Source organism: Anolis sagrei, chromosome 1 (genome assembly GCF_037176765.1).
Source record: "Anolis sagrei isolate rAnoSag1 chromosome 1, rAnoSag1.mat, whole genome shotgun sequence".
NCBI lineage: Eukaryota > Metazoa > Chordata > Lepidosauria > Squamata > Dactyloidae > Anolis > Anolis sagrei.
The window spans coordinates 163,573,270-163,598,800 of NC_090021.1; the positions used below are offsets into that span (position 1 = coordinate 163,573,270).

Below are 25,531 nucleotides of genomic sequence, written 5' to 3' on the forward strand. Positions count from 1 at the left end.
CTCTCTGGACCCTGATTATCTGCTTTGAACTGTATTATATGGCAGCGTAGACTCATATTATCCAGTTCAGAGCAGATAATCTGGGATTCGATATTGGATTATATGGCAGTGTAGATCCATTCTAAGATGAACCAATACAAATAACACTGTTCAATGGAGAAAAAGTTGTGGGCCTGAAAATAGTTGTTCTTTTATGATTTTGGGGTGCTGAAAACGAAAATGACATTTAAAAATGTATATTGGCTCTAGTTTTTATGATATAAGCAATCACGTGATCACGTATGGTTGAAAAAATGCATGTTGCGACTTACACTATGGAAGATTCTAGAATATTCTAGAAAGTTTGATGACGCAGTATTAGTGCCATGTGCAAAAGCCAGAAAGCCCTATATAAGGCCAGACTTTTGAACGGTGAGGGTCAGTCAGTTGAAGACTGAGACAGTATCGTTAAACATCGTTTTACATTGTTCTTTTTACTGTAGTTGTGCCTCGCACGTGTGTAAATAAAGCACTATGGAAAAAAGATATCAAGACAAATGGACTCCGTCAATGCTGTCAGACTACTGCTGGAGCATTGTAAGAGACAATCCTTTCCTTGAATACAAAAGAAAAGTCAAGAGAAGCAAACAGGATATAAACTAAAGTCACGATTAAAGCGACATTTAAACTTTCAGACTTTTCAACTGCATTAGGCCTACTAATATAGTTTCTTGCTGCACAAACATAAACAATAGACTAATTAAATAAATATTGCTCATGTATAAAATATTGGCAATATAATTTGACTAAAATTTAGTAAATATTCACGGTTTATATACATGCAGTAAGGTTAGGCGCATTATCATAATATTAACAAATTACCTTTTGTGGAGAAAATTGAAATAGCTGTTGCATAATCATAGAATCATAGAATCATAGAATCAAAGAGTTGGAAGAGACCTCATGGGCCATCCAGTCCAACCCCCTGCCAAGAAGCAGGAATATTGCATTCAAATCACCCCTGACAAATGGCCATCCAGCCTCTGTTTAAAAGCTTCCAAAGAAGGAGCCTCCACCACACTCCGGGGCAGAGAGTTCCACTGCTGAACGGCTCTCACAGTCAGGAAGTTCTTCCTAATGTTCAGATGGAATCTCCTCTCTTGTAGTTTGAAGCCATTGTTCCGCGTCCTAGTCTCCAAGGAAGCAGAAAACAAGCTTGCTCCCTCCTCCCTGTGGCTTCCTCTCACATATTTATACATGGCTATCATATCTCCTCTCAGCCTTCTCTTCTTCAGGCTAAACATGCCCAGTTCCCTAAGCCGCTCCTCATAGGGCTTGTTCTCCAGACCCTTGATCATTTTAGTCGCCCTCCTCTGGACACATTCCAGAGCCAATTAACACATTTAATTATTATATTTGAATTCAGCATGTTGCATTTATTACGAAACGGCACATTTCGTTTCCGCAACTGAGAAAAACTGAAAAATTGTAGAACAGTGAATTGCTATATGTTCGGGATGTCTTTTTGTTTAGTTCACTGCCTGGATAAGAAATGTTTTGTTTACGCCACATAAGGAAAATGTGGCCCTAGGATGACGTGCATCAACTTTCCATGCCATTTTGAAAGCTCTCAAACCTGCTTTCCAATTTTATGGATTGCCCCTCTGGAGTCATCGTCCATCCGTCCAACCCCACCCCCAAAAAGGTGCACTAATTCTTCTGGAAGCATCTGTACTAGCAATTCATCTTTGTGATACTTTAAACAGGGCACTGATTTTTAAAAAAATATTTGCTGTGGACTTACCAGCTACTTATGGTTTAGGGTTTTTGTTTTTTCATTTTTATGAAATTATGGCCATTATTCCTGAATCTTTGCTTGTCAGATGTGGATGGAGCATCCTCCTTCAATATTGCATTTACAATATTTTGTTCTGCAATACTTTTTATAAATATACACATTTATTCAAAAGCCCATATAAATGAATTAACGAATTAACAGATTTCCAGAACATTATTTACTTTAGCTGTATCCTTAATAATAAAGTATCTGGTGCCTAACTACATAGAAAAAATACAATTTCAGGCCTCTCTCCTAGCTAACAATCAGCACAAACACATTCTTATCAGAGAAAATAACATCACTTGACATATTCCACCTCTTAACACAGGGTGTAAGTGCAGAACTATTGAAAAGTGTCCCCAGTCCATAATAATCTTGTCATACATCATATTTGGTAATACATGAGAAATTTCAAAACATGTCTTCTGAACACATTGTGTTCATCACTCTCCTATTTATAGAACAAGGTAAGGAACACATAATTTCAAGTTCTAAATTATGTGAATTCTTATCAGAGAAAATAACATCACTTGACATATTCCACCTCTTCACACAGGGTGTTTTTGCCCAGTTTTGCTGCTCTTTTATGCAGCAAGGACGCATGGTAGGCATCACCCACTTTCCTCTCAAAGTGGGCTGGAAGTGCTGAAAGGTGCTTCCTCCACTACTAAGTGCACTTTCCTCTCCTTTCCCCATATGTTGGGGGAAAGGGTGGTAGGGCAATGCGTGCTGCCACTCTTTCTCCCATCTGATGGGGACAGGGACTGGGTACCAATGCACCCTGTCCTGTCCCCACCATGTGATGGGGAAGAAGGGAGGGCGCAGAAGTCGCCACTCCGCACACCCTCCCTTTTTGCTGGCAATTTCTAGTGCAATGGCATGACTCAAAAGGACTGTGTAAAGAGGTTGATTGTGTGAAATTGCACTATTTGTAGTGAAAAGCACAAGTGGGACCACACCTACACCTGAACATTATATAGTCAGTGTAGACTCATATAATGGAGCTCAGTTCAGTTAAACTGCATTATATGAGTATGCACTGACCATATATGGAAATTTCAAAGTGCATTAAATGGCAATGTTGATGGGACCTAATTTTCCTGTTTTTCTTCTGGTCAAAACCCAAAGTGAAAATGAGCCAAAGGCCAAGATTGTTGTAATTGAACAGTTGGAGCCATTGCATATTTCTAGAGAAGTGCAATGTTTTATTTCCTGTAGATGACTCACATCAGTCTGGACCTTGATGTATTACTCATCCAACCAACAGTTTCAGTTGCACCTTACAGTTTGAAGCTGTAGGGAATATAAGGTCAGCACTGCTTTACTAGAGTCATAGAATCATTGAGCTGGAAGAGATCTTGTGGGCCATCCATTCCAACCCCCTACCGAGAAACAGGATAATCACATTCAAAGCACCCCGACAGATGGCCATTCAGCCTTTGCTTCAAAACCTCCAAAGAGGAGCCTCCACCACACTCTGGGGCAGAGAGTTCCACTGCTGAACAGCTCTCACAGGTAGGGAGTTCTTCCTCATATTCAGGTGGAATCTCCTTTCCTGTAGTTTGAAGCCATTGTTCTGTATCCTGGTCTCCAGGGCAGCAGAAAACAAGCTTGCTCCCTCCTCCCTATGACTTCCCCTCACCTCTTTATACATGGCCTTCATCATGTCTCCTCTCAGCCTTCTCTCCAGCAGGCTAAACGTGTCCAATCTCCAAGTGTTTGGCGGTAGTTGACTTTGAGGCAAAGAGAACCAGTGCCAAGGTTCTAATATCAAGCTGTAGAATGTTGCAGCATCACAGACGTAGAACAATGTCTTTGCCAGTCCTGCAGATAGTGTTCTAGCTGCAGATAAACCAATGGTGTTTATCATAGAACTGTCACTATACTCTTTAGGTTTGATCAACAATATTTTCCCTAAAGTTATTTAAAATTGTTTTTTTTCCTTTGGGGGAAAATGATCAAAACGATCAAATTGTCTCTTGTAAAAACTCAGATATGCAATGAATACATCATTATCATCATATGTGATCCTTCGTGACCAAGTCATCCAAATGTAGAGTAATGGATTTGTTGTCTATAACACAAGTGTAAGTGAAATCTCAGAATGAGGATCTGTATAAGGTTTCGTACAATATTTATTTGTTACCTCTGACACTAGCACAATCTAATACTTTCCCACAGTTGTTTCCATATCATGAAAGGGGATAGGCAAACTGTAGTGTTCTCGAGACCAATACCTCTTATCCTTCAGACCTACTATGGTTTTCAAACTGTGATTATTTTATTCTTCTTTCAAAATCAAAATCAAAAGTGAACATATATTTATTTCTCGGGGGGGGGGGGGGGATAAGCTTTGGAAATGTCATACACCCACAGACATGTACATCCTAAAACAAGGCATCTCCATACCCTAGGGATTTCTTGTTGTCTCATGATCTCTTTAATTTCAATTGGAAATTCCCGTTATTTTTATTCAGAAAGATAATAAAGATAGACTCTATTCTGAGGTCAAGGAAATGGAAAGGAAAAATTCAGTCTCCAGCAGTTAACTTAGTGCCAAACAGAGTTTCCCAGCTGGGGCTAATGAAAGCTGGGGGTATGGATTTTCATCTGGACTGTTTTTTTGGTCGTGTCAGGAGCGACTTGAGAAACTGCAAGTCGCTTCTGGTGTGAGAGAATTGGCCGTCTGCAAGGACGTTGCCCAGGGGATGCCCGGATGATTTGATGTTTTTATCATCCCTGTGGGAGGCTTCTCTCATGTCCCCGCATGAGGAGCTGGAGCTGACAGAGGGAGCTCATCCGCCTCTCCCCGGATTTGAACCTGCGACCTGTCGGTCTTCAGTCCTGCCGGCACAGGGGTTTAACCCACTGCGCCACCGGGGGCTCATCTGGACTGTGATATGGGAACACTTTATATGCCATGTTCCCAATTCTGATCCCCCTTTCCTCTTTGGAGTTTTATTTGAAAGGTAATCCATCAAGCTTGTGTATCCCATATAATTTGGCCTTCTTTGGCTATAAATTCATTTGTGGAACAGAAATACTGTTCCGTACTTCTGCTTCTCCTTTGCCAGGAATGGAGCATACAACTGCCTGTTACTTTGAAACTAATTTTCTTTTGTACCAGCAAAAACTGAAGAGGAAGAGCATATTCCCTTTCTAATCGAGAAACTCACTGTAGCTTTCAAATTTTACTTCATTGGCAATCCTTTTTTAACAACCTTCCATCATTTACAGACCTTCTCATCTTTCCAGAAGCCATCCATTTTACGGTCTTTCTTTTGGCTGCCCTTGGTTATCCCTGTGCCACATAACAAGGCATCTCAAAACTGAACGCCTTGTCTCAGATCATAAAATATTTTAAGTATGTGAGCTTTACCCCAAAATTAATTAATTAATTAATTATCTCTTTCTTCATACCTTCCCTCCTCAAATCTCTCAGTCATACCAGGATTTCATTCACAGGGCGTGTCTACACAGGCTGGTAAATCAAGTGCCACTCCGGAGCAAAATTCTCCAGAGTGGTCATGGAGGCTGCCTGACACATCTTCCCAAATCCACTGTAGTGGTGAGATGGCATCTACACATTTTTGCTGGACTGAGACCACATCTGTCCTACTGGAATGCACCTCATCTCCTGTGTTTTTCAGTTACCACTCTCAACCGGCTGCAGAGCTCCATGTGAACTCCTGGTCATCATGAGTGCCCCATTCAGATATTAGCAGAAGAGCCTGCATGACTACAAAGAAGCATAGTTATCCCTACCTTATTCCTTTCACACCAGTGCCTTGTTGCTGTCAGAAGGGGACATCTGACACAGCTAGGAGTTCACATGGAGCTCTGTGACAAGTTGTGACCAGCAATAATTGCAATGTAGACATGATCCATCCAATTTCCTTGTTCTGGTAAGCACAAGAGAAAGGCAATTGTGTCCTGTGTGGATAGCAGAACAGTCCAACTAAACTGGTTCCAGTGGTCCACATTGCCCCAGAGCCATAAAATATTCTTGAGTTTCAAGCAAACTCCACAGTTTCTCCAATTCTTTCTGAAGCTGGTTTAACCCAGTCTAACGCACAATACCAAAAGTACAGGGACATTGTGAAGATGGCCAGGAGCCAACTTAATGTGAGTCCAAGTTTTAATGCCCACAGTGGCGTGTCACTCACCTGTTGAATGAAGTGATTTTTCCTAGCCACTCCATAGCAAAAGAAATATCAATTAATTTCCTCTTTATACACAGGTTTGGAGCCTACTGGAAAAAAATCATTGATTCAGCACAACATTTATCTTCCAAACTTAGCATTTGTAATAAAAATGAACAGAATTGTCCATTTAAAAATTACTTTTGCTTCATAAACCACAGACCTCTATGGTGGCATCTCAAACTCCAGATAGTAGTGGATTATCATGATTACTTGGATTTTATCCCATTTAGTTTGTGGCCTGGTTTTGGCATGCAAACAACCTGGGAAATGAATTGTTATACGGACAGAGAAGTGCAACCCTCTTGAGATTTTTTTTTTGTACAGCAGTTTTCAATAACACCAACCATACTTTTTTCCTTCAGGTGCATAGATGGAGTAACATTGTCCTTGCATTTCCAGGGCAAATCAAAAAGACTGTAGTTCTGTATTCCAAATTGCTTTCGACCATGTTTATTGAAAACCCACTTGCACCCAGGCCCTAAAATGAGATGCAGAGGCATTCAGAGTGAATGTTTCTATTGGCTGCTGTATTATTGCTGTATCTTTCTTCATTAAAAAAAACCTAATCAAATAAGATTTCTGTTGTACTGGAAGTACATTCCAGTTGGTGAAGGAAGTACAGAAATAAATTCAGCAAGCAAAGTCTTCTGGAAGTGCTTTCCAGTTGGTGAAGAAAGAATAAAAATCCATACATACATCTATATAAATACACATGTAATGTTTGTTTGTGGGATTAACATAATTCAAAAAGTACTGGACGAATTGACACAAAATTTGGGCACAATACACCTATCAGGCCAACGAGTGACCATCACTCATAAAAAATGCTGAGAAACACAACTGAACAATCGCCTCTACTGGATCTCCATTCTAGAAGCTATTGGACATCCTTCTAATAGTTAAAAACAGAAGTATTCAGATTTCTTCCACAAGAAGTTATGGCAATGACTCACAGCCTCCAGATATGAGACTACGTTAAAAGTTACTTAGCCAGAAAAGAACAAAAAAAGTTAATAGGTTGTGTTTTCACCATTAACATTCTAGTGAACACTTCTTAAGCAAGGATTATAATAGCATGTGGCATTTTCCATTAGGGTTTGTGTGAGCCTTGTATCCATGTTATAAATGTCAAGGAAGAAAATGCTTTCGCCTGCATGCTTTTGCCAGTTTTCGTTATGTACTCATTAAGCCTCATAATTGGAATTTATGAGGGAAGAACCAACCCTGCTTTAACTACAGAAATACAGATATGAAGGTCTGATGAATTGGGCAGAAGTAAAGTGGTAATCCAGTTACTCTTGCAATAGAAGTGGCTTGGTCTTTGCAGTTTTATTGACATTTAGTGTGGGTAACTGTATTATTGCCACCACATTCATAGTCTAGCTAAAGCACTTAGGGCGGTATTTGGCACTGGGTGTCCATATAACTCCCTTGACCTAAGGAAGATTTTCCAGTTTTGCATGGAAAAAGAACCTCACAGTTGGTTTCGTGCATGGTTTTGATCAGTGTTCAGAGCAGAATTTTAATCCCACAGGAAATTCCACTGTGCTTCAATTTTTATTTGTGCTCATAGAAAAATGAGGGGAGAAGCCAGACCTTTATGCAAAGTATCGCAGTCCAGATTATAGAAATCTATCTGATTTTTAAAAATAATTCTGGAAAAACACTAAATAAAAAACACAGACATTTTAGATATATAAAAGTATCAGAACTACATAAATACATGCTATACACTAGAACTAATTTTTTTGTGTATACACACACACACACACAGATACACATAACATTAACAGCAACAGCAACAATTTTATTTCTTAACCACCTCTCCTCAAGGCAGGTTATAACACAGCTAAAAACTCATCATCATTATATAAAATACACATACTAAAATGTATTTCTGCAAAATACATATATTAAAATACATAGAACAATGATTAAAACAAGGCACGAGTTTAAAATCAATGATGAAAACTGGCTGGTATATAAGTAGTCTGACAAAATACTGAGATATACTGTAGTCTTAAATAAGTAGTCTGACAAAATACTGAGATATATTGATATATTTAATAATTAGAAAAAAATGGGGAAATAGCCGCAGCTTCAGCAACTTCAACAAAATTTTTGCCAAAATAAAATTTAGCCAACAGCCTCTTAGATAATTTATTGTATTAGTATTACTCAAATAATTGGTTAGCATTTTATGGCCTTTTATTATGCCAGGATCATGTTTGGGGTATTTATTGCACCACAACAATGTTATCTGGCTGTCACGGATTACCATCATACTAATAATCTGGAAATTATTTCTTTTTGCTGCTTCAATTCAGCGGAGCAGCAAAAACTTTGCAAAGAAGTTTGTTCGGTTGAACTTTTCAGCTTAATTTTATTTATTTATTTATTTATTTATTTATTTATTCAAACTTATATGCCGCCACTCCCCTGGGGCTCAGAGCGGTTTATTTATTTATTTATTTATTTGACTTGTATACTGCCACTCCCAATTTGGCTCGGAGCTGTTTACAGCAGTAGATTAAAACAATACAACCAACTTTAAAATACAATAAAAATGCGAAACAGACATAGTCCTGAGTTAATCACCCATCGAAAGCTTGTCGGAAAAGAAAGGTTTTACAGGCTTTCTGAAAAGCAAGTAGCTCTCGGATGGTTCGGGTTTCAACTGGCAAAGCATTCCATAAATAAGGGGCTACAATGAAGAAGGCTCTCTGCCTAGTAGAGGACAGATGATAAGTCCGGATGTTGGAGACTTCAAGCAAATTTTGGTCCTCGGACTGAATTAATCTCTGGGGTTGGTAGGGGGATAAGCGGGCCCTGAGGTACGCTGGCTAAAAGAACAGGCTAAAATCTAACACAATTTAAAAACAATTTAAAAACAGCAATATCAAAGATCAAAGGCCTGTCGAAACAGATATGTCTTACATGCCCTGCGGAAAGCTGATAAGTCCCACAAGGCATGGACTTCAGGTGGCAGAGTATTCCAGAGTGATGGTGCCACTGCTGTAAAGGCTCTGCATCTGGTTGCTGTTAGACGCAAGGTCTTGACACTGGGAATTTCCAATAAATCTTGGTCCTCAGAACGGAGGGATCTCTGGGGTTGGTAGGGGGTGAGGCGGTCCCTCAGGTACATCGGCCCCAGACCATGCAAGGCCTTAAAGGTAAGTACCATCACTTTGAAAGTGATCCGGTGCTCAATTGGTAACCAAAGCAGCTGCAGTAAGATTGGTGTTATGTGGCATCTCATCGGAATTCCCGCAAGAAGCCGAGCAGCTGCATTTTGTACCAACTTGAGCTTCCGGATCACCGACAGAGGAAGGCCAATGTAGAGGGCGTTGCAGTAGTCCAGTCTTGAGATGACCGTAGCCTGGATCACCGTAGCTAGGTTGTCCCTGGACATGTAGGGGGCCAGCAGTCTAGCCTGCCGCAGATGAAAAAAGGCGGTTCTGCTAACGGCGGAGACCTGGGCCTCCATCGTCAGCAGAGGGTCCAAAAGGACTCCCAGACTCTTTACCAACGATGATGGGCGTGGCGCCTCGCCATCCAGGGTAGGCAGCTGGATATCCCCACTGCCTGTTCAACCCAGCCATAGGATCTCCGTCTTTGCTGGATTCACCCTCAACCTGCTGGCACGCAGCCATCCAGTAACGGCCTCGAGGCACTGATGAAAATAATCGGGTACAGAGTCCTGTCAGCCTTCCATTGAAGATGTACTGGTAACACTCAAGTCCAAAACCTCGAGCCAGCTGAGCAAGTGGTCGCATATAGATGTTAAACAACAGAGGGGAGAGAATGGCCCCCTGAGGAACCCCACAAGATAGAGGGGACCTCTCAGAGACCAGGCCTCCCCTCTCCACTCACTGTCCACGGTTGTGAAGAAAGGAGGACAGCCAATTTAAAGCTCTCCCCCTGACTCCAACAGCAGCAAGGCAGTGGGTCAAAAGATTGTGGTCAATTGTGTCAAATGCTGCTGTGAGATCCAATAACACAAGCAGCACCGACCCGCCCTGGTCAAGCTGGCATCGAAGGTGATCCGTGATGGAGACCAGCACAGTCTCGGTCCCATGCCCCGCACGGAAGCCAGAATGGAAGGGATCTAGTCCGGCTGTGTCATCTAGGAATTGCTGCAACTGCTCTGCTGTTGCCCTCTCAATCACCTTGCCCAGGAACGAGAGATTCGAAACTGGGCGGTAACTGGAGGGAACCGAAGGATCTAAATCTGGTTTCTTCAGCAGGGGAGAGACCACCACCTCTTTTAAACCCTCTGGAAAAACTCCTTGCTCAAGGGAGCTGCTTATAATCTTCAGCAGAGGGTCACGTAATCCCTCCAGGCAGGATTTCACCAACCAAGAGGGACACAGATCAAGGCAGCAACTGGTCGGTCTAGCTGCAGCTATGAGCCTATCGACAGCCTCTGCGTCCAGCGGAATGAAGCGGTCAAGGACGGGCCCAGCAAGTGGCCACGGAGTCTCAAGTTCTCTCACTGTATCAATTGTGGCGGGGAGGCCCCAGCATAGTAGCGAGATCTTGTCTGCAAAATAGCTCTGAAAAACCTCGGCTGAAGGGGCCAGATCACCACTTTTTGGGACGGTAGGGACTGACGTTAGAGATTGAATTATTTTGAACAATTTTGCCAGGCGTGAGCTAGCAGACGCTATCAAAGAGGCATAATATACTCGCTTTGCTTCGGTGATAGCATGCTCATAGGACTCCCTAAATGTCTCATAAGCTGATCTTGATGGTCCGTCACAGAGTTCTCGCCACACGCCCTCTAGCCGTCTCTTTTCCCACTTCATCAGTTCCTCAGTGAACCAAGGAGACCGATTTCGGTTGGGTCGGAGAGGGCATCTAGGGGCGATCTTGTCGAGTGCATTGGATAGCCTGATGTTCCATGTGTCCACCTGCACATCAATTGAGTTGCTGGCAGGCTCCAGATCCCTCAGAGCATTCCAGAACCTACTGAGTTCCATAAGTCTCCTTGGGCGAGCCCAGATTGGCTTGGCGCCCTTGCAGGGTGGGTAGGCATGCTCCAACCGGACTCTCAGAGCACAGTGATCCTCTATAGTAGAGGCTTGGGTCACTTGAATTCCTATGCTGAAAATCAGATCTAGTGTGTGTCCTGCGTGATGTGTGGGCCCAGTAATACAGAGCGAGAGTCCTAGTGTCTCCATGGTAGACACTAGGTCCATAGCTGCTGATGAACAAGAGTCTGCATCAGCATGGATGTTGAAATTCCCCAGGACAATAAGTCTGGGGAACCTCAAGGACCATTCCGACACAGTCTCCAGCAGGTGGGATAGGCTGTCTGCTGGAATTGGTGTTGACATCAACAATTTACTAAATTGGTGCCGGTTGCCATTTTATTGGATTTTGCCTTCATAATGTACAATTTGATGTGATATCTATTGTCTTCATCCTGAGAGAGATGAATTCTGATTTACATGCAAGCAATACTCAAAATGTAGCTTTATTGTTCGTATTCTGGGGGCAAAAGTCCATTACCTCATTGTCCCCTTAATCTCTATCTTGAGCATCACATGGGAATCTCTCATTAATGCAAGATTATATGTTGCTCTGTTCTTATTGTAACACATAATATTTATATTTTGGAATAGAAATCTATATATAGATGTATACTGTCTAGGCATACTGTTCCCAAGTAAACATTTCCATAAAACACTGTAAATGACCAATTTCCTAATCAGGTTTATGGATCTTCTATAATATGGGCACCAGACAGGTAATCAAAATGAACTAAAGCTTGTATAATTGAAAAGTCCCCAAGGGAGAAGTATCAGCCCTTTTTTCTGACTATATCCAAGTGGTGGGTTTAGAATTAAGTTTCTGACCACTATTTTAAAAGGTTGAAAATTACTACTTGTGACTAATTTGGTAAATTTGAAACCAGTAATTTCATTTGTTTATTTATAGTATTAGGTGTTTTACTATTCGTGGCATGTAGTTGTATCAGAATGGCAGCATTGTTTCTCCCATCTCCCAAATGGGGAATTATATCCCTAAAATATGAACATTCACCACCAAACTGGAATTTGAATCTGTTGGAAAGACAACCTGCTGGTTCATACTAGCAATTATGCTGTAAGGAGAATGTTAAAAAATACAAAAGAGAATACAACATTCTAATCTTTTTCTTTTTAATCTGTTGGGCTATTCCATTAATTTTATGATACTTGTTTTGCTATTTCCTAATAATTTTAAATTAGCATGCAGCTGTTTTTGTTGCTGGGCTGAAACTGAGGATCTGCTTATTGCAATGGTAATGGTGATGGGAACTTTTTCTGAAAATTTTTTTTAATGTCTGAGAAACCTATGGTGGCAGGCGCTGTTCTATGCTGTCTTCTTTCCTCTCTCTTAGATACTTGACCTCAACAAACGCATGTCTGCTATTGAACGCATGCTGAACCGTCTTGAGGAAAAGATCCTGGTTCACTCAGAAGAGGTAATATCAGGAATGCAGACCTTTTCAGAGATTGGCAGTCCAATTATTATAGAAAGGGCAATACGATAGTGTGTTTGAATGCTTTGACCATTAGAGAAGAAGACATATGCTATTGATGTTGAAAGGGAACTGCATTTTATTACCAAAAGCTCATCACTATATGCTGGCCATGGTTATCTAATAGGCCTGGGTAACAACGGAAAAATTTGTTTCTAAAATCGATTCGTTTTTTGGGGGTTTTTGCGTTTCGATTTTAAAAAGAATTCCGATTTTTTTCTTTTAAAAAGTTCGATATTTACGAAATTTCGTAAATGTTAAAAAAATTACAAAACAATAACAAATTGATTTCGAAACAATAACGAATCGATTCGTTAATGGCGGACGCGACCGCGAAATACGCTAAAAACCCTCCAAATGGGACAGGGGGAACTTCTGAAGCTTCCCTCACCCTCTGTTGTTGACTGTTGGTGTGATATTATAATTTTTTTCCACTAATTAAACAAAAAATAACTATAAAACTTGCCCCAGACATGCGGAAATAATAACGAAACGACTTCAAAACGATAACGAGATGAATACATAACGAATCCGAAACAATTACGAAACGAATTTAAAAATTCGTTTCGTTTTTAAGTTGCTCCAGAATGGTTCGTTATCGCTTCGTTATAAAAAATAACGAATTTTTAACGAATTACGAATTAACGAAACGAAACCGCCCAGCCCTATTATCTAACATTGTAAAGACACAAGGGACCTTAGGTCCTTGTACCAAATGACTTTCCTGTCCCATTTGTCTGCCTTTGGTCTATTCTATAGAAAGCATGGATTAACCTGATGGTACACTGCAGGGGCCAGATGTTGACAGCAATACGACAGTTTCTCATGATGAGGAAACATGAGAAAATAATTTTTTTAAGTAATCTTTATTGAGAATTTTTCCTTTTAAAATACAGTTAAATGAAGTAGAGATAGCAGAAAATAAACAAAAGAAGAAAGGAAAAAGAAGGAAAAAGAAGGAAGAGGAAAGAAAGGGAAAAAAGGAAGAAAAAAAAGTAGTTAAAAACAAAATCAGGAGAAAGTTGGTATACATCTCCTTCATTGACTTCCTGTGTATCTTCCAAGTGGGTTTTCCTCTTCTTTCTTCCATCTATATTTTTCCTCCTGTTTTCTCTTCCTTTTATATTATTGTGTTTCCATTCTTTTGTTTCAAGTAATTTGTCACTCTTGTCCAATCAGTTTCTCTTATTGGGGTCCCTTTATTTTTTGATATCAAATATGTTTGTCCATGTTTCTAATATCTACGATTTTTTTCTATCCAATCTTTAATTTCTGGGGTCTCTTCCTTCTTCCATAATTTTGCATAGCAAATTCTTGCAGCCGTATTCAGTAAAAAAAGGAGCTTGTCTATATTTTTATCTAACTTTTGGTCCGTTATCCCTAATAAATATATCTCTGGTTTGAATGGTATTCTTATATGTAACATTTCCTGTAATATTTCGTGGATTTTTCTCCAATATATTTTAGATTTTGTACATGACCACCACATGTGGAAGTATAATCCCTCAATCTTTCCACATTTCCAGCATTTTGTATTTATGTTCTCATAGCATTTTCCTAATTTTTGAGGGGTCATATACCATCTGTGTGCAACTTTAAACCAATTTTCTTTTAAATCTGTTGCGTATATTTAATCTTTGTTCTCCATATTTTTTCCCATTCTTCTTTTCAAATAGTTTTTTTCTATATTTTTATTCCATCTTTTCACATATCCCCCCCCCCCCCACTGGTTCTGTGCTCCATTCCACTAATTTCTTATATAATTTTCTTATGATCTTTCTTTTAGAGTTTAGTATGTTATCCCAAAAGGTATCTTGTTCCTGAAAGCCTTTTTCTTTATCTTTCTTAAAGCATTCCTTTATTTGCCTATATTGGTACCATGATTTTTTTTATTTATCATGTTCATTTCCTGTTGTGTCTTTGTTACTATCACGCCTTCTTCTTTCTTTAATAGTTCTTTATATTTTGGCCAATTATTCCATCTCATTTCCCTCCTTTGTGTGGCCTCTAATGGGGATAGCCATAATGGGGTTTTCTCACATATTTTAGATTTGTATTTTTGCCAGATTCTTAAAATAGCCGATCTAACAAAATGATTTCTGAATTGTTTTCCTTCTTTGGATCATCGTACCACAAATAGTGATGCCAGCTGGTTCTCAAGTCCATTCCCTCTAAGTTTAATAACTTTTCTTTCTGCTAAGCTTTTGAGGGGATCTAGATAATTTCTTCTTAAACTATGGATCCCATCGTCAAATAGAGTCCTTTTAGATCATGTTGAGGTCATGAAAAAAATTGTAACTGCAAAAGATTTCTGAGCGTCACTATTTAAAATGTGCAGTGTTTACAGTAGGCCTTGCAGAAAATGCTTACAAAAAGAAAAATCAGCCCGTTTAGCAACCCTTGCAGCAAATGTTTGATTTTTGTGCCTATTTTATATACCTTTAAGCCTAGGGTCACATCAAACTTTTTTTGGGTGGAAAGGGGTCATAAGTAGAAAAGGTTTAAGAAGTCCTGATCCAGATAATGGTAAAGGAATGGAAAATATCAGTGTGTTTCGGTTGCTCCCTGAGCAGGCTTTTAGGATCTATGTTAGCTCTGACCTTTAAAATTCTTTACGGCCAGGGTCCATCGTACCTTAGGGACCGCCTCTCCTTCTCCCATCATCGGAGGTCGCAACGACCATCCCAACATGACTTACTTTATATACCGGGTCCTAGAGAAGTGCACTCGGAAAGGACCAGACGCAGAGCTTTTTCTATTTCTGCCCCTGCCTTGTGGAATTTCTTGCCACCCTATATGAGAGCCATACGTGAGTTAGGGCCTTTTACTCTCGCACTTAAGACTTGGCTTTTTACTAGAGCTTTTGATCTAGATTAATTTTATCAATATCTGTATGTATGTATTTTTATCCTTTACAATTTTAGCTTGTAAATCGCCTAGAGCATCTTGGATGGAGGGCGATTAATAAGTAATTAAATGATGATGAAATGATATGTATAGTGATGACTCTAGAATGTTAGGGGTATTCCTTAAGGGAAAAATACTTCCTCTAATTACAGAATATAATTATTGCTAACCGGTGCCTTTGAATTCATTCTCTTGTATATTTGGAATAATGAATTTTGAACACTTAATTGGTTTAGTAAGAATTATATCTCCAATGGCTCTTTAAATTGTTTTACATTCTTTGTGTGTGTGTGTAATATTATCTAGTTTTTGCATTTCATCTACTAAAAACTATTCAGATATTTCTTTGTTTTTAAAAAATAAACCTGGTTTACTCATGAATTTTAACTGGTTAACCAAATCCCCATGCTAAGTCTATGAGACACAAAAAATTAAGAATCCTTCCAGAACTGCAAGCACTATCTCAAGCAAATATCGACAATTTATTCACACTGTCATTACCTGCAGCAATAGCCGATGTAGTGAAGCAACCAAGTTGGGGGGGGGGGTTAGATTTGAAGGCTGTCATGAAGGAGACCAGACTTGGTGGGGGTGGTTGACAGGGGCGAAGCTGCAGGCTATTGAAGGCTGCTCTGCCCCTGCTGTCCTCTTTGTTTCAGCGTGAGCTAAGAGGCAGGTTTCAACCCCCCTCCCTGAAATTTTCAAACCCCCCCCCCCCGAAATTTTCAAAACTCCCCCCCCCCTGAAATTTTCAACCCTCCCCGACATTTTTTTCTGGCTACGGCCCTGGGTACACCTATATATTTTGGGATTGCTCATGAGGGCATTCTGCTGTAACAAAAAACCTTAGAATTGTAGAACCATAGAGTTGGAAGAGACCTCGTGGGCCATCCAGTCTAACCACCTGCTAAGAAGCGGGAAAATAGCATTCAATTGCACTCTGTTTAAAAGCCTCCAAAGAAGGAGCCTCCATCACACTCCACTGCTGAACAGCTCTCACAGTCCTTCCTAAGGTTCAGATGGAATCTCCTTTCTTGTAGTTTGAAACCATTGTTCCGCATCCTAGTCTCCAGGGCAGCAGAAAACAAGCTTGCTCCCTCCTCCCTGTGACTTCCTCTCACATATTTATACATGGCTATCATGTCTCCTCTCAGCCTTCTCTTCTTCAGGCTAAACATGCCCAGCTCTTTAAGCCGCTCCTCATAGGGCTTGTTCTCCAGGCCCTTGATCATTTTAGTCACCCTCCTCTGGACACATTCCTGCTTGTCAACATCTCTCTTCAATTGTGGTGCCCCAAATTGGACACAGTATTCCAGATATGGTCTAACCAAGGCAGATCGTTTTGGTCCATCTCTCTGTTCAGATCATTTTGAATACTGCTCCCGTCTTCTAGAGTATTGACTATCCCTCCCAATTCGGTATCATCTGCAAACATGATAATCCTTCATCTAAGTCATTAATAAAGATGTTGAACAGGACCTAGTCCAGGACGGAACGCTGCTTATGGCACTCCACTTGTCACTTCTTTCCAAGATGAAGAGGAAGCACTGGTGATCACCCTTTGACTAGTTTGTTTGCCAGAAGGTCATGGGGGACCTTGTTGAAGGCCTTACTGAAATCCAGATACGCTACATCCATGGCATTCCCCGCATCTACCCATCTTGTAACTCTATCAAAAAAAGAGATCAGATTATTCTGGCATGACTTGTTTTTGATAAATCTGTGTTTACTATTAGTGATAACCGCATTTGTTTTTGCAAACCACTTCCTTAACCATCTTTTCCAGAATCTTGCCTGGTATCGACGTGAGGCTGATGGGACGGTAATTATTTGGGTCGTCCTTTTTTCCCTTCTTGAAGATAGGGACCACATTTGCCCTCCTCCAATCTTCTGGGACTTCTCCCGTTCTCCAAGAACTCTCAAAGATTATTGCCAGTGGTTCTGAAATGACTTCTGCTAGTTCCTTCAATACTCTTGGGTTAATCAGGCCCTGGAGACTTGAACTCATTTAGAGTGGTCAGGTATTCCTGGACGACTTATTTCCCAATTTGGGATTGGATGTCCTCTAATCCCTCATCCACTCCATCTTGCTGAGGTTGAGGATGATTTTCTTTTTGTGAGAAGACTGAGGCAAAGAAGGCATTAAGTAGTTCTGCCTTTTCCCTATCCCGTGTCAGCATTGCCCCATTTTCTCCTCGAAGAGGCCCTTTCGCCTCCTCATTCTTCCTTTTTCTACCGACATAAGCAAATAAGCTCTTTTTTATTGTTTTTAATGTCCTTGGCAAGCCTGAGCTCATTTTGTGCTTTAGTCTTGTGAACCTTTTCCCTACAGGAGTTGGCTATTTGTTTGAATTCTTCTTTGGTGATTTCTCCCTTTTTCCACTTCTTGTGCATGTCTCTTTTGAGTCTTAGCCCAGCTAGAAGTTCTTTGGACATCCATTCTTGCTTCTTTGCACTTGTCCTATTTTTTTCTGTTTGTTGGCATTGTTTGCAATTGCACCTTGAGTATTTCACTCTTGAAAAACTCCCATCCATCCATAACTTCCTTATCTTTTAGTATCGGCATTCACAGAATGCTGCTCAGTATTTCCTTCATTTTTTGGAAGTCAGCTCTCCTAAAGTCCAGAATGCACATTTCACTTGTCTTCGTTTCAGCCTTCCTTCTTATCGTAAATTGCAGGAGCACATGGAGGATCCCCTAAGGATCCGACCGCTTCAACTACATCTGTCAGGTCCTCCACATTTGTTAGGGTGAGATCGAGAGTAGCCGATCCCCTTGTTGCCTCTTCTACCTTCTGGACCATAAAATTGTCTACAAGGCAAGCGAGGAATTTGTTGGACTTTGTACTCTTGGCCGAGCTTGTTTTCCAGCAAATATCAGGATAGTTTAAATCACCCATGACTACTATATCTCTTTGTGCCTGTTTGGTCAACTGTTGAAAGGAAGCTTCATCAAGTTTTTAGCTCTGGCTCAGAGGTCTGTAATAGACACCCACGAGATCTTTTTGAGTTCCAGTTCCCTTGATTCTTATCCAGATGCCTACAAGCTGATTTCCCAGATTGCAGTCTTGCATCTTTTCTGTGATGTAACTGTTTTTCACATATAAGGCTATTCCCCCTCCTCTCCCATTTGTTCTGTTTCTGTAAGAGGTTATAGCTCTTGATGTCTACATTCCAGTGATAGGAGCCATCCCACCAGGTTTCAAATATTCTTAGAGAGGGGAAACTGGTTGCATATATACCTGAACCTCATCCATCCAAGGTAATCAGCAACCAGAGGGGAACTGGCATTGGAAGAGGTGAATGTTTCATTACGGGAGATGTTCTTACATGATTGAAGGAGATTGTGATAGGAGTGAGACCTTTACTGAGAAGAACACAACCTGTATGCCCATGGCCTATGTAAAATGTGAGCAGATCCCGGGGGTTGCTTCGTGACCTGCACCAACCTGATCATGTGTCATCATCCTGTTTCAACCTGTTCTCTGCCTACGTGAACAGGGATAAGAATGACCCCATTACTTCCATTCTTTGCCTTGTAACACTCAGAGTTAGCTTTTAAAAGATATTCATGATTATACACTTATTTTGGTTTTGTCTGTTTTCCACTGGAATGAATTGCTGGGATTCAGAAAGAAAATTGTTGGAATCCAGGTTGGTGGATTGTCAACTCTAAACAATTTTAGAGTTTACTAGTTAGTTATTTCATAGTTTTGAATTAGCATGAGGACCAGTTAGAGGAACAATGAAGGGATACATATGAAATATTCAGATTGTTGAATGAAACAAATTTGATCATATGAGTACCTGATTCTTGCTTTTATTCTGCTAGCCTGAGGGTTCTGCATCTCACACTGATCCTACTATAGAAGAGAAAGAGCTGAAGAGAAAACTAGAACAACTGGCAAGAAATATTAGTGACAAAGGTATTTCTTCTGATGAGGAAGAAGAAGGAAAGAAGATTGAAGAACCCAAACAGGTTATGAGTTCATCCAGTGATGACCAGCCTACTGATACTAAGAAGGTACTGGTTTTCTTGCATTTTGTTTACATTACAGAAAGTCTGTTCAAGCTTTCATAATCTGTAATGCCGTATGCCCATATTAACTCAGTTACCATTGTTATTGTTTTCTTTGGAGTGCATTCACATACCCTTAATGTGATCCCTTGAAGGCAATTATATTTGTATGTTGGTTCTTGTTTATTACCGTTTGGGGATAAGAGTTAAGAGTCTTTTCCAGTTAAGAGAAACAAACATTAATAAAAGCCACTATGGAGAAGGACAACTCAAGAACAATTGTTGATGGAAGGCCAAATGACAGAAGTGAGGAACAGTTCAGCCGGAACATGCTCAGAAGAGGTCCTCTCTTGACTTGCTGTCATGGATCCTTCCCACCAAGCAGTTATGAGGAATGATGGTTCTTCTGAAAAAGGAGAGTGTGTAGCCTGGAGCAAGTGCCTGAGGTAGTTTTCTCCTGGCTGCCTATCTCTTCTTTCATTGGTGAAATTGTCCATACAGTTGTTTGTGTACAATGAAATAAGAAGATTGTAAATAATATGGCCATGAGAATCCACTCATATGTGAAGAGGTAGGTAGTGAAGATGCTAGGTAGCTTTGGGATGACAGCAACTTTGTGCCAAGGAGCAGAAAGAAGTTCCATGGGACTAGGATGTGTCTATTTAATTTTGAAAATACTGGGGTTTTCTGGGTTGTTGTAGGTTTTTCCGGGCTATATGGCCATGTTCTGGAGGCAATTTTTCTCCTGACGTTTCGCCTGCATCTATGGCAAGCATCCTCAGAGGTAGTGAGGTCTGTTACGTTTTGCCTGCATCTATGGCAAGCATCCTCAGAGGTAGTGAGGTCTGTTACGTTTTGCCTGCATCTATGGCAAGCATCCTCAGAGGTAGTGAGGTCTGTTACGTTTTGCCTGCATCTATGGCAAGCATCCTCAGAGGTAGTGAGGTCTGTTGGAAGTAGGAAAAATGGGTTTACATATCTGTGGAATGACCAGGGTGAGACAAAGGACTTTTGTCTGCTGGGGCTAGCTGTGAATGTTTCAGCTGATCACCTTGATTAGCATTCAATGGCTTGGAAGTGCCTGGGGGGAATCTTTTGTTGAGAGTGATTTTTTGTGCCTGTTTGTTTCCCCTCTGTTGTTTTGCTGTTGTAACTTTTGAGTTTTTTAATACTGGTAGCCAGATTTTGTTCATTTTCATGGTTTCTTCCTTTCTGTTGAAATTGTCCACATGCTTGTGGATTTCAGTGGCTTCTCTGTGTAGTCTGACATGGTGGTTGTGAACTGGGGTTTTCCTTGGAAAAAATGTCTCATGCAAGCCTTTTGCCTCAAACACATGTAAAGTAAAAAAGTAGTATAGAAAGGGGAATCTTTTCATTGTAGAAACAGAATGAAGAAAAAGTATTGATCACACAGGCTCTAGCACTTAGGACTTTATTGGATCCAGGCCTCCTTGTTCTTAAATTTCAAGGAGCAGAATCAGTCATAGTTGCAATGTATGTAGCAAAACTATTTTCCAAGCAATCCATTAATATTAATATAGAGAAAACAGGTGACATCTGAAAGAAACCCATCTATCAGTATCTTATCAGAATTCTCTCAAACAAGGGTTTTGAAATGTCCTATGTCAGTAAAAGAGTAATTGCACTCAATGTATCAAATTGTGTGTGTGTTTGTGCAGGTCTGTGTTATCAACTTTCTCAAAAGTAAGAAAAAATGATAGAGTTTTAGTTATTCATTCTTGCCCAGCATGGCTTCTAAAAAAGACTGGATAGTCCGTGAAAGGGGTGCTATATTTTCAGCCTTGCCAAATCCATTAGCCTAAATGGGAACATCATTTTCTTCATCTGAAAACCCTTTGCAAAACAAATGTAACTTTCCATTATAAACAACACACTCGAGCATTGATTAATGAGGCATTTCCGCGTCTGCTTCCAAGAATCAGTGGACCTTTGTTGATAGTTTTGGCTGATCTCTTTCATAAAATATTCAAATATAAAAGAACAGAAGAGCTTGTGCCTTGTTTACTGTGAGCACCTTTTAGTTTCTCTTAATATGAAATAGAGGTTTGCGTTCCTTTGGGTTTCTAATGGCTTCTTTGTCAACCTTTTCCCATTTTATTCTTCTGACTGAACATCATGAAGCCTCTTTGGAGGAACAGTTTTAGTGTTCAAGAGCAGATCTTGAACTAGGTTGCCTGTCTCAGTCTGTGAAAAGTTACTTTTATCTTCATTTAAAGGATAATAGATGCATTGGCCTCATGAAGGTTTTTTTCTTTGTTTGTCCACGTTTGTGGGAATTGAGGTAAAAGATCATTGAAAACCTAAATATTTCAGAAATGTTTCCCACCACAATGCATGGACACATACAAATCCCAAGACCAAAATGAATCAGGGTGGTTCCAGACAAGGGAAAAGTCCAGTCTAGCCCAGGTTTAAACAACTAGAGTAAGGCTGGACATCTGTCCTGACACCGGGGAAAAAACCCTGCACTTTCCTGGGAGAGGGGGTGGTTGTCCAGATTCCCTGCTGGACTTTCTGGCAGGGCACCTGGACACAAAACAATCCCCCAGAAAAACCTTTTAAAAAGATAATCACTTACCCGGCCACCGTTACCATGCAGAAGAGAAGGCTGAGTGGAGACATGATAGCCATGTATAAATTTGTGAAAGGGTGTCATAAGAAAGAGGAAGCAGGCTTGTTTTCTGCTGCCCTTGAAACTAGGACTCAGAGCAGTGGGTTCAAATTACAGGAAAGGAAATTCCACCTGAACATTAGGAAGAACTTCCTGACGAGCTGTTCAATGGTGGAACTCTCTGCCTCGGAGTGCGGTGGAAGCTCCTTCCTTGGAAACTTTTAAACAGAGGCTAGATGGCCATCTGTCAGGAATACTTTGTGCTTTCCTACATGGTAGTGGGTTGGACTAGATGGCCCATGTGGTCTCTTCCACTATTATTCTGTAAGATCTTGTGATTGTAGTTAATATCAATGTGGTGTGTAGATTCTATAAAAAAAGGAGCATTCATGGGATTCATTCATTCATACAATATGCCACCGTTTCCCCAAAAACCGGATGCATGATGGCTCATAGTAGTTAAAAACAGAATTCTAACATTAGGAAAGGAATTGAACATAAAGTTAGCAATGTTGTTCTCTCCCCACATGCAACTCTGTAGTGCAAACAATTCATATGGCAAACAATTCATATGGCATGAAAATGAGAAAACTACAAGAGAGGAGATTCCATCTGAACATGAGGAAGAGCTTCCTGACTCTGAGAGCCGTTCAGCAGTGGAACTCTCTGCCCCGGAGTGTGGTGGAGGCTCTTTCTATGGAAGCTTTTAAACAGGGGCTGGATGGCCATCTGTCAGGGGTGATTTGAGTGCAGTGTTCCTGCTTCTTGGCAGGGGGTTGGACTGGATGGCCCATGAGGTCTCTTCCAACTCTTTGATTTTATGATTCTATGAAAAAGAATACATAGTTCCATGACAAAGTTTAATTCTGGAGAATCATAGAATCATATAGAATCAGAGAGTTGGAAGAAACCTCATGGGCCATCCAGTCCAACCCTCTGCCAAGAAGCAGGAAAATTCAATTCAAAGCACCCCTGACAGATGGCCATCCAGCTTCTGCTTAAAAGCCTCCAAAGAAGGAGCCTCCACCACACTCCAGGGCAGAGAGTTCCACTGTTGAACGGCTCTTAGAGTTGGGAAAATCTTCTTAATGTTAAGGTGGAATCTCCTTTCCTGAAGTTTGAAGCTATTGTTCTGCGTCCTAGTCTCCAGGGCAGCAGAAAACAAGTTGCTCCCTCCTCCCTATGATTTCTCCTCACATATTTATACATGACTATCATGTCTAATCTCAGCCTTCTCTTCTGCAGGCTAAAAATGCCTTCTCTGTGCCTGTTTGGTCAACTGTTGGAATACACCTGTGACAGCATTATCGTACTCACCTGCACAAATATTGATGGGCAGAATGTTGAGAAGTAAACTGCCCATAACAACTGACTTATTATGTCCTAGGATTCCTATTTAACATGTGCCAAGATCTACAAAGAGCTCAGAAAAGGCAAAAACATATTAAGAATTGTAGAAGAATTTCGACCTGTTTCCAAAAGTCTGTGTGCTGCTCTAATTTCCTTCCTGGGAAAAGTGTAAGCTTTCCCTATAAAACGCCCTACATTCAATCCTTGCCATCTCAAGGCAGAACTGAGACCGACCTTTGTATGAAACCTTAGGTGTTATTATTTCGTGTCAAAAGCATTGCATAAATAAATAAGTATAAAATGGTTAAAATAAAGGGAGCACAAGCAGCTAAATAATTTTAGACCAAAAATGGGTAACAGCAACCGCATTGTCTGTAGCTTTAAACAGTTCTTCCTCGGTGCATGAGGCAGGGCATTGTGGGCAAGCATAAAGATGCTGAGTTGTTTGTTCTGATCTACAATCACACAAGGTGGAGGATTCTTCTAGGTAGTACCATTTTCCCAGGTTATCTTTTGATCTGCCAACTCCACTTCTGAGTCTGCTCCAAGTTGCCCATTCTTGGTTTGCCTCTGGGGGAAGACCCTCGTGGGGGCCATCCAGCTGGAATTGCCTGATTTTTCTACCCACAGGGACATTCTTGTTGTTGCTGAATGAGCATTAAACTTTAGTGAACCACTGCCAGTAAGTCCAGACAGTGCTATGATGGACTACTTATTTGACTCATATACTTCCAGTGTTCCCAAAGACTACTGTTGATAGGTGCCCATAACGTTTTTGTCTGTCTGTAAGGCAATTCATTTCCAACCACTGGAACAGGTGGAGTTTTGGGATTTATGTGCAAGAAATGGTTTTGTTGTTGTTCATTCGTTCAGTCGTCTCCGACTCTTCGTGACCTCACGGACCAGCCCACGCCAGAGCTCCCTGTCGGCCATCACCACCCCCAGCTCCTTCAAGGTCAGTCCAGTCACTTCAAGGATGACATCCATCCATCTTGCCCTTGGTCGGCTCCTTTGCTGTGTATTAAAACACTTTGGTGTTTTAATACACAGCAGTTATTTTTTAAATAATGGATTGGGCCTGATGCGATCCTTACCTTGAGATCAAAATATGACGTTATTAACACAGAAATGCATATAGAAATTCAACATTTAAACATTATGATGACATATTGAATATGTATTTGAAATGTATGAATACACACGACAATAAACCCCACTTTCCTCAAGCTCTGTTCTCTCTGTGACTGCCTTGTTTCCTTGCACCCACTGTGGCGTTTTTGTGAATGGATTGGAGAACTGGCCCAAATTAAAGTGATCCCATTAACATGAAAGGTTCTCATGTGGCTGTGCAGAAGACACTGTATGAGAGCTCTTCACTTGGATTTTGAGATAGTGCCTTTGTATCACATGTATATTCTGTGAAGCATTATCCAGGATCAAAGCTCTGCTTTGTCAGTTTGTACTCTTTGAGGCTAAAAGTCTTCTGTGGACAATGAAGGTTCCTTAATTATGATTTCCACATCCCTACTCCTTCCTTGCATGCTCTCTCTTCCTCTCTCTCCCCCCTCTCCCTCCCCCTCCCCCCAATTTCAATACACTGCACACAGATTAAAATGTCTCTGGTCATGCTGAGGTTGTTAACTAATGCTCATTGTGGCATCACTGGCTAAGCCCTTGAAGAGCCATTAACACCAATAGAGACACCTACACGACCCATTGAAAATGGCATGAAGATGATGATTTAGTCCTCTTGGCACTTGGAAAAACAGGAAGAAGTTGTCCAGAACCTGTGAAGTAGTAGAAAGCAACATATGTCTTGGAAGCACATCTTTCATCTATCAACAAAATAAAGGCGTGCATTTAGCTCCCCCTCCCACTGCAAGCTGCCTTGATCTTCCATGAATGAAAGCAGATATTGCATCTAACTGGTTCAAGAATTATAGCTACCCAATTCATTTTTAGTGACAGTCTTAAATTTGGGTAGAACTAAGCAAGTGAGAAAAGGAGGAGAGAATAACGTAGTGTAACATTCTACAGAGTCTAAGATAGAAAGTTTGGAGTTCTAATATTA

At 40.7% G+C, this 25,531-nt stretch overlaps 1 protein-coding gene across 2 annotated transcripts in view; it reads left to right on the plus strand.

The window, feature by feature from the left end:
- Positions 1-25,531, plus strand: part of MLPH (melanophilin) — a 108,266-nt gene that overhangs the window by 65,691 nt on the left and 17,044 nt on the right. For both annotated transcript variants that reach the window (XR_010910148.1, XM_067469969.1), the window contains exons 10-11: positions 12,413-12,496; positions 19,293-19,484. Coding sequence is in view for 1 of the 2 variants with exons in the window: in XM_067469969.1 (XP_067326070.1) it covers positions 12,413-12,496; positions 19,293-19,484 (276 nt within the window). In the remaining variant the exon portion in view is untranslated. The remainder of the gene's footprint in view (positions 1-12,412; positions 12,497-19,292; positions 19,485-25,531) is intronic.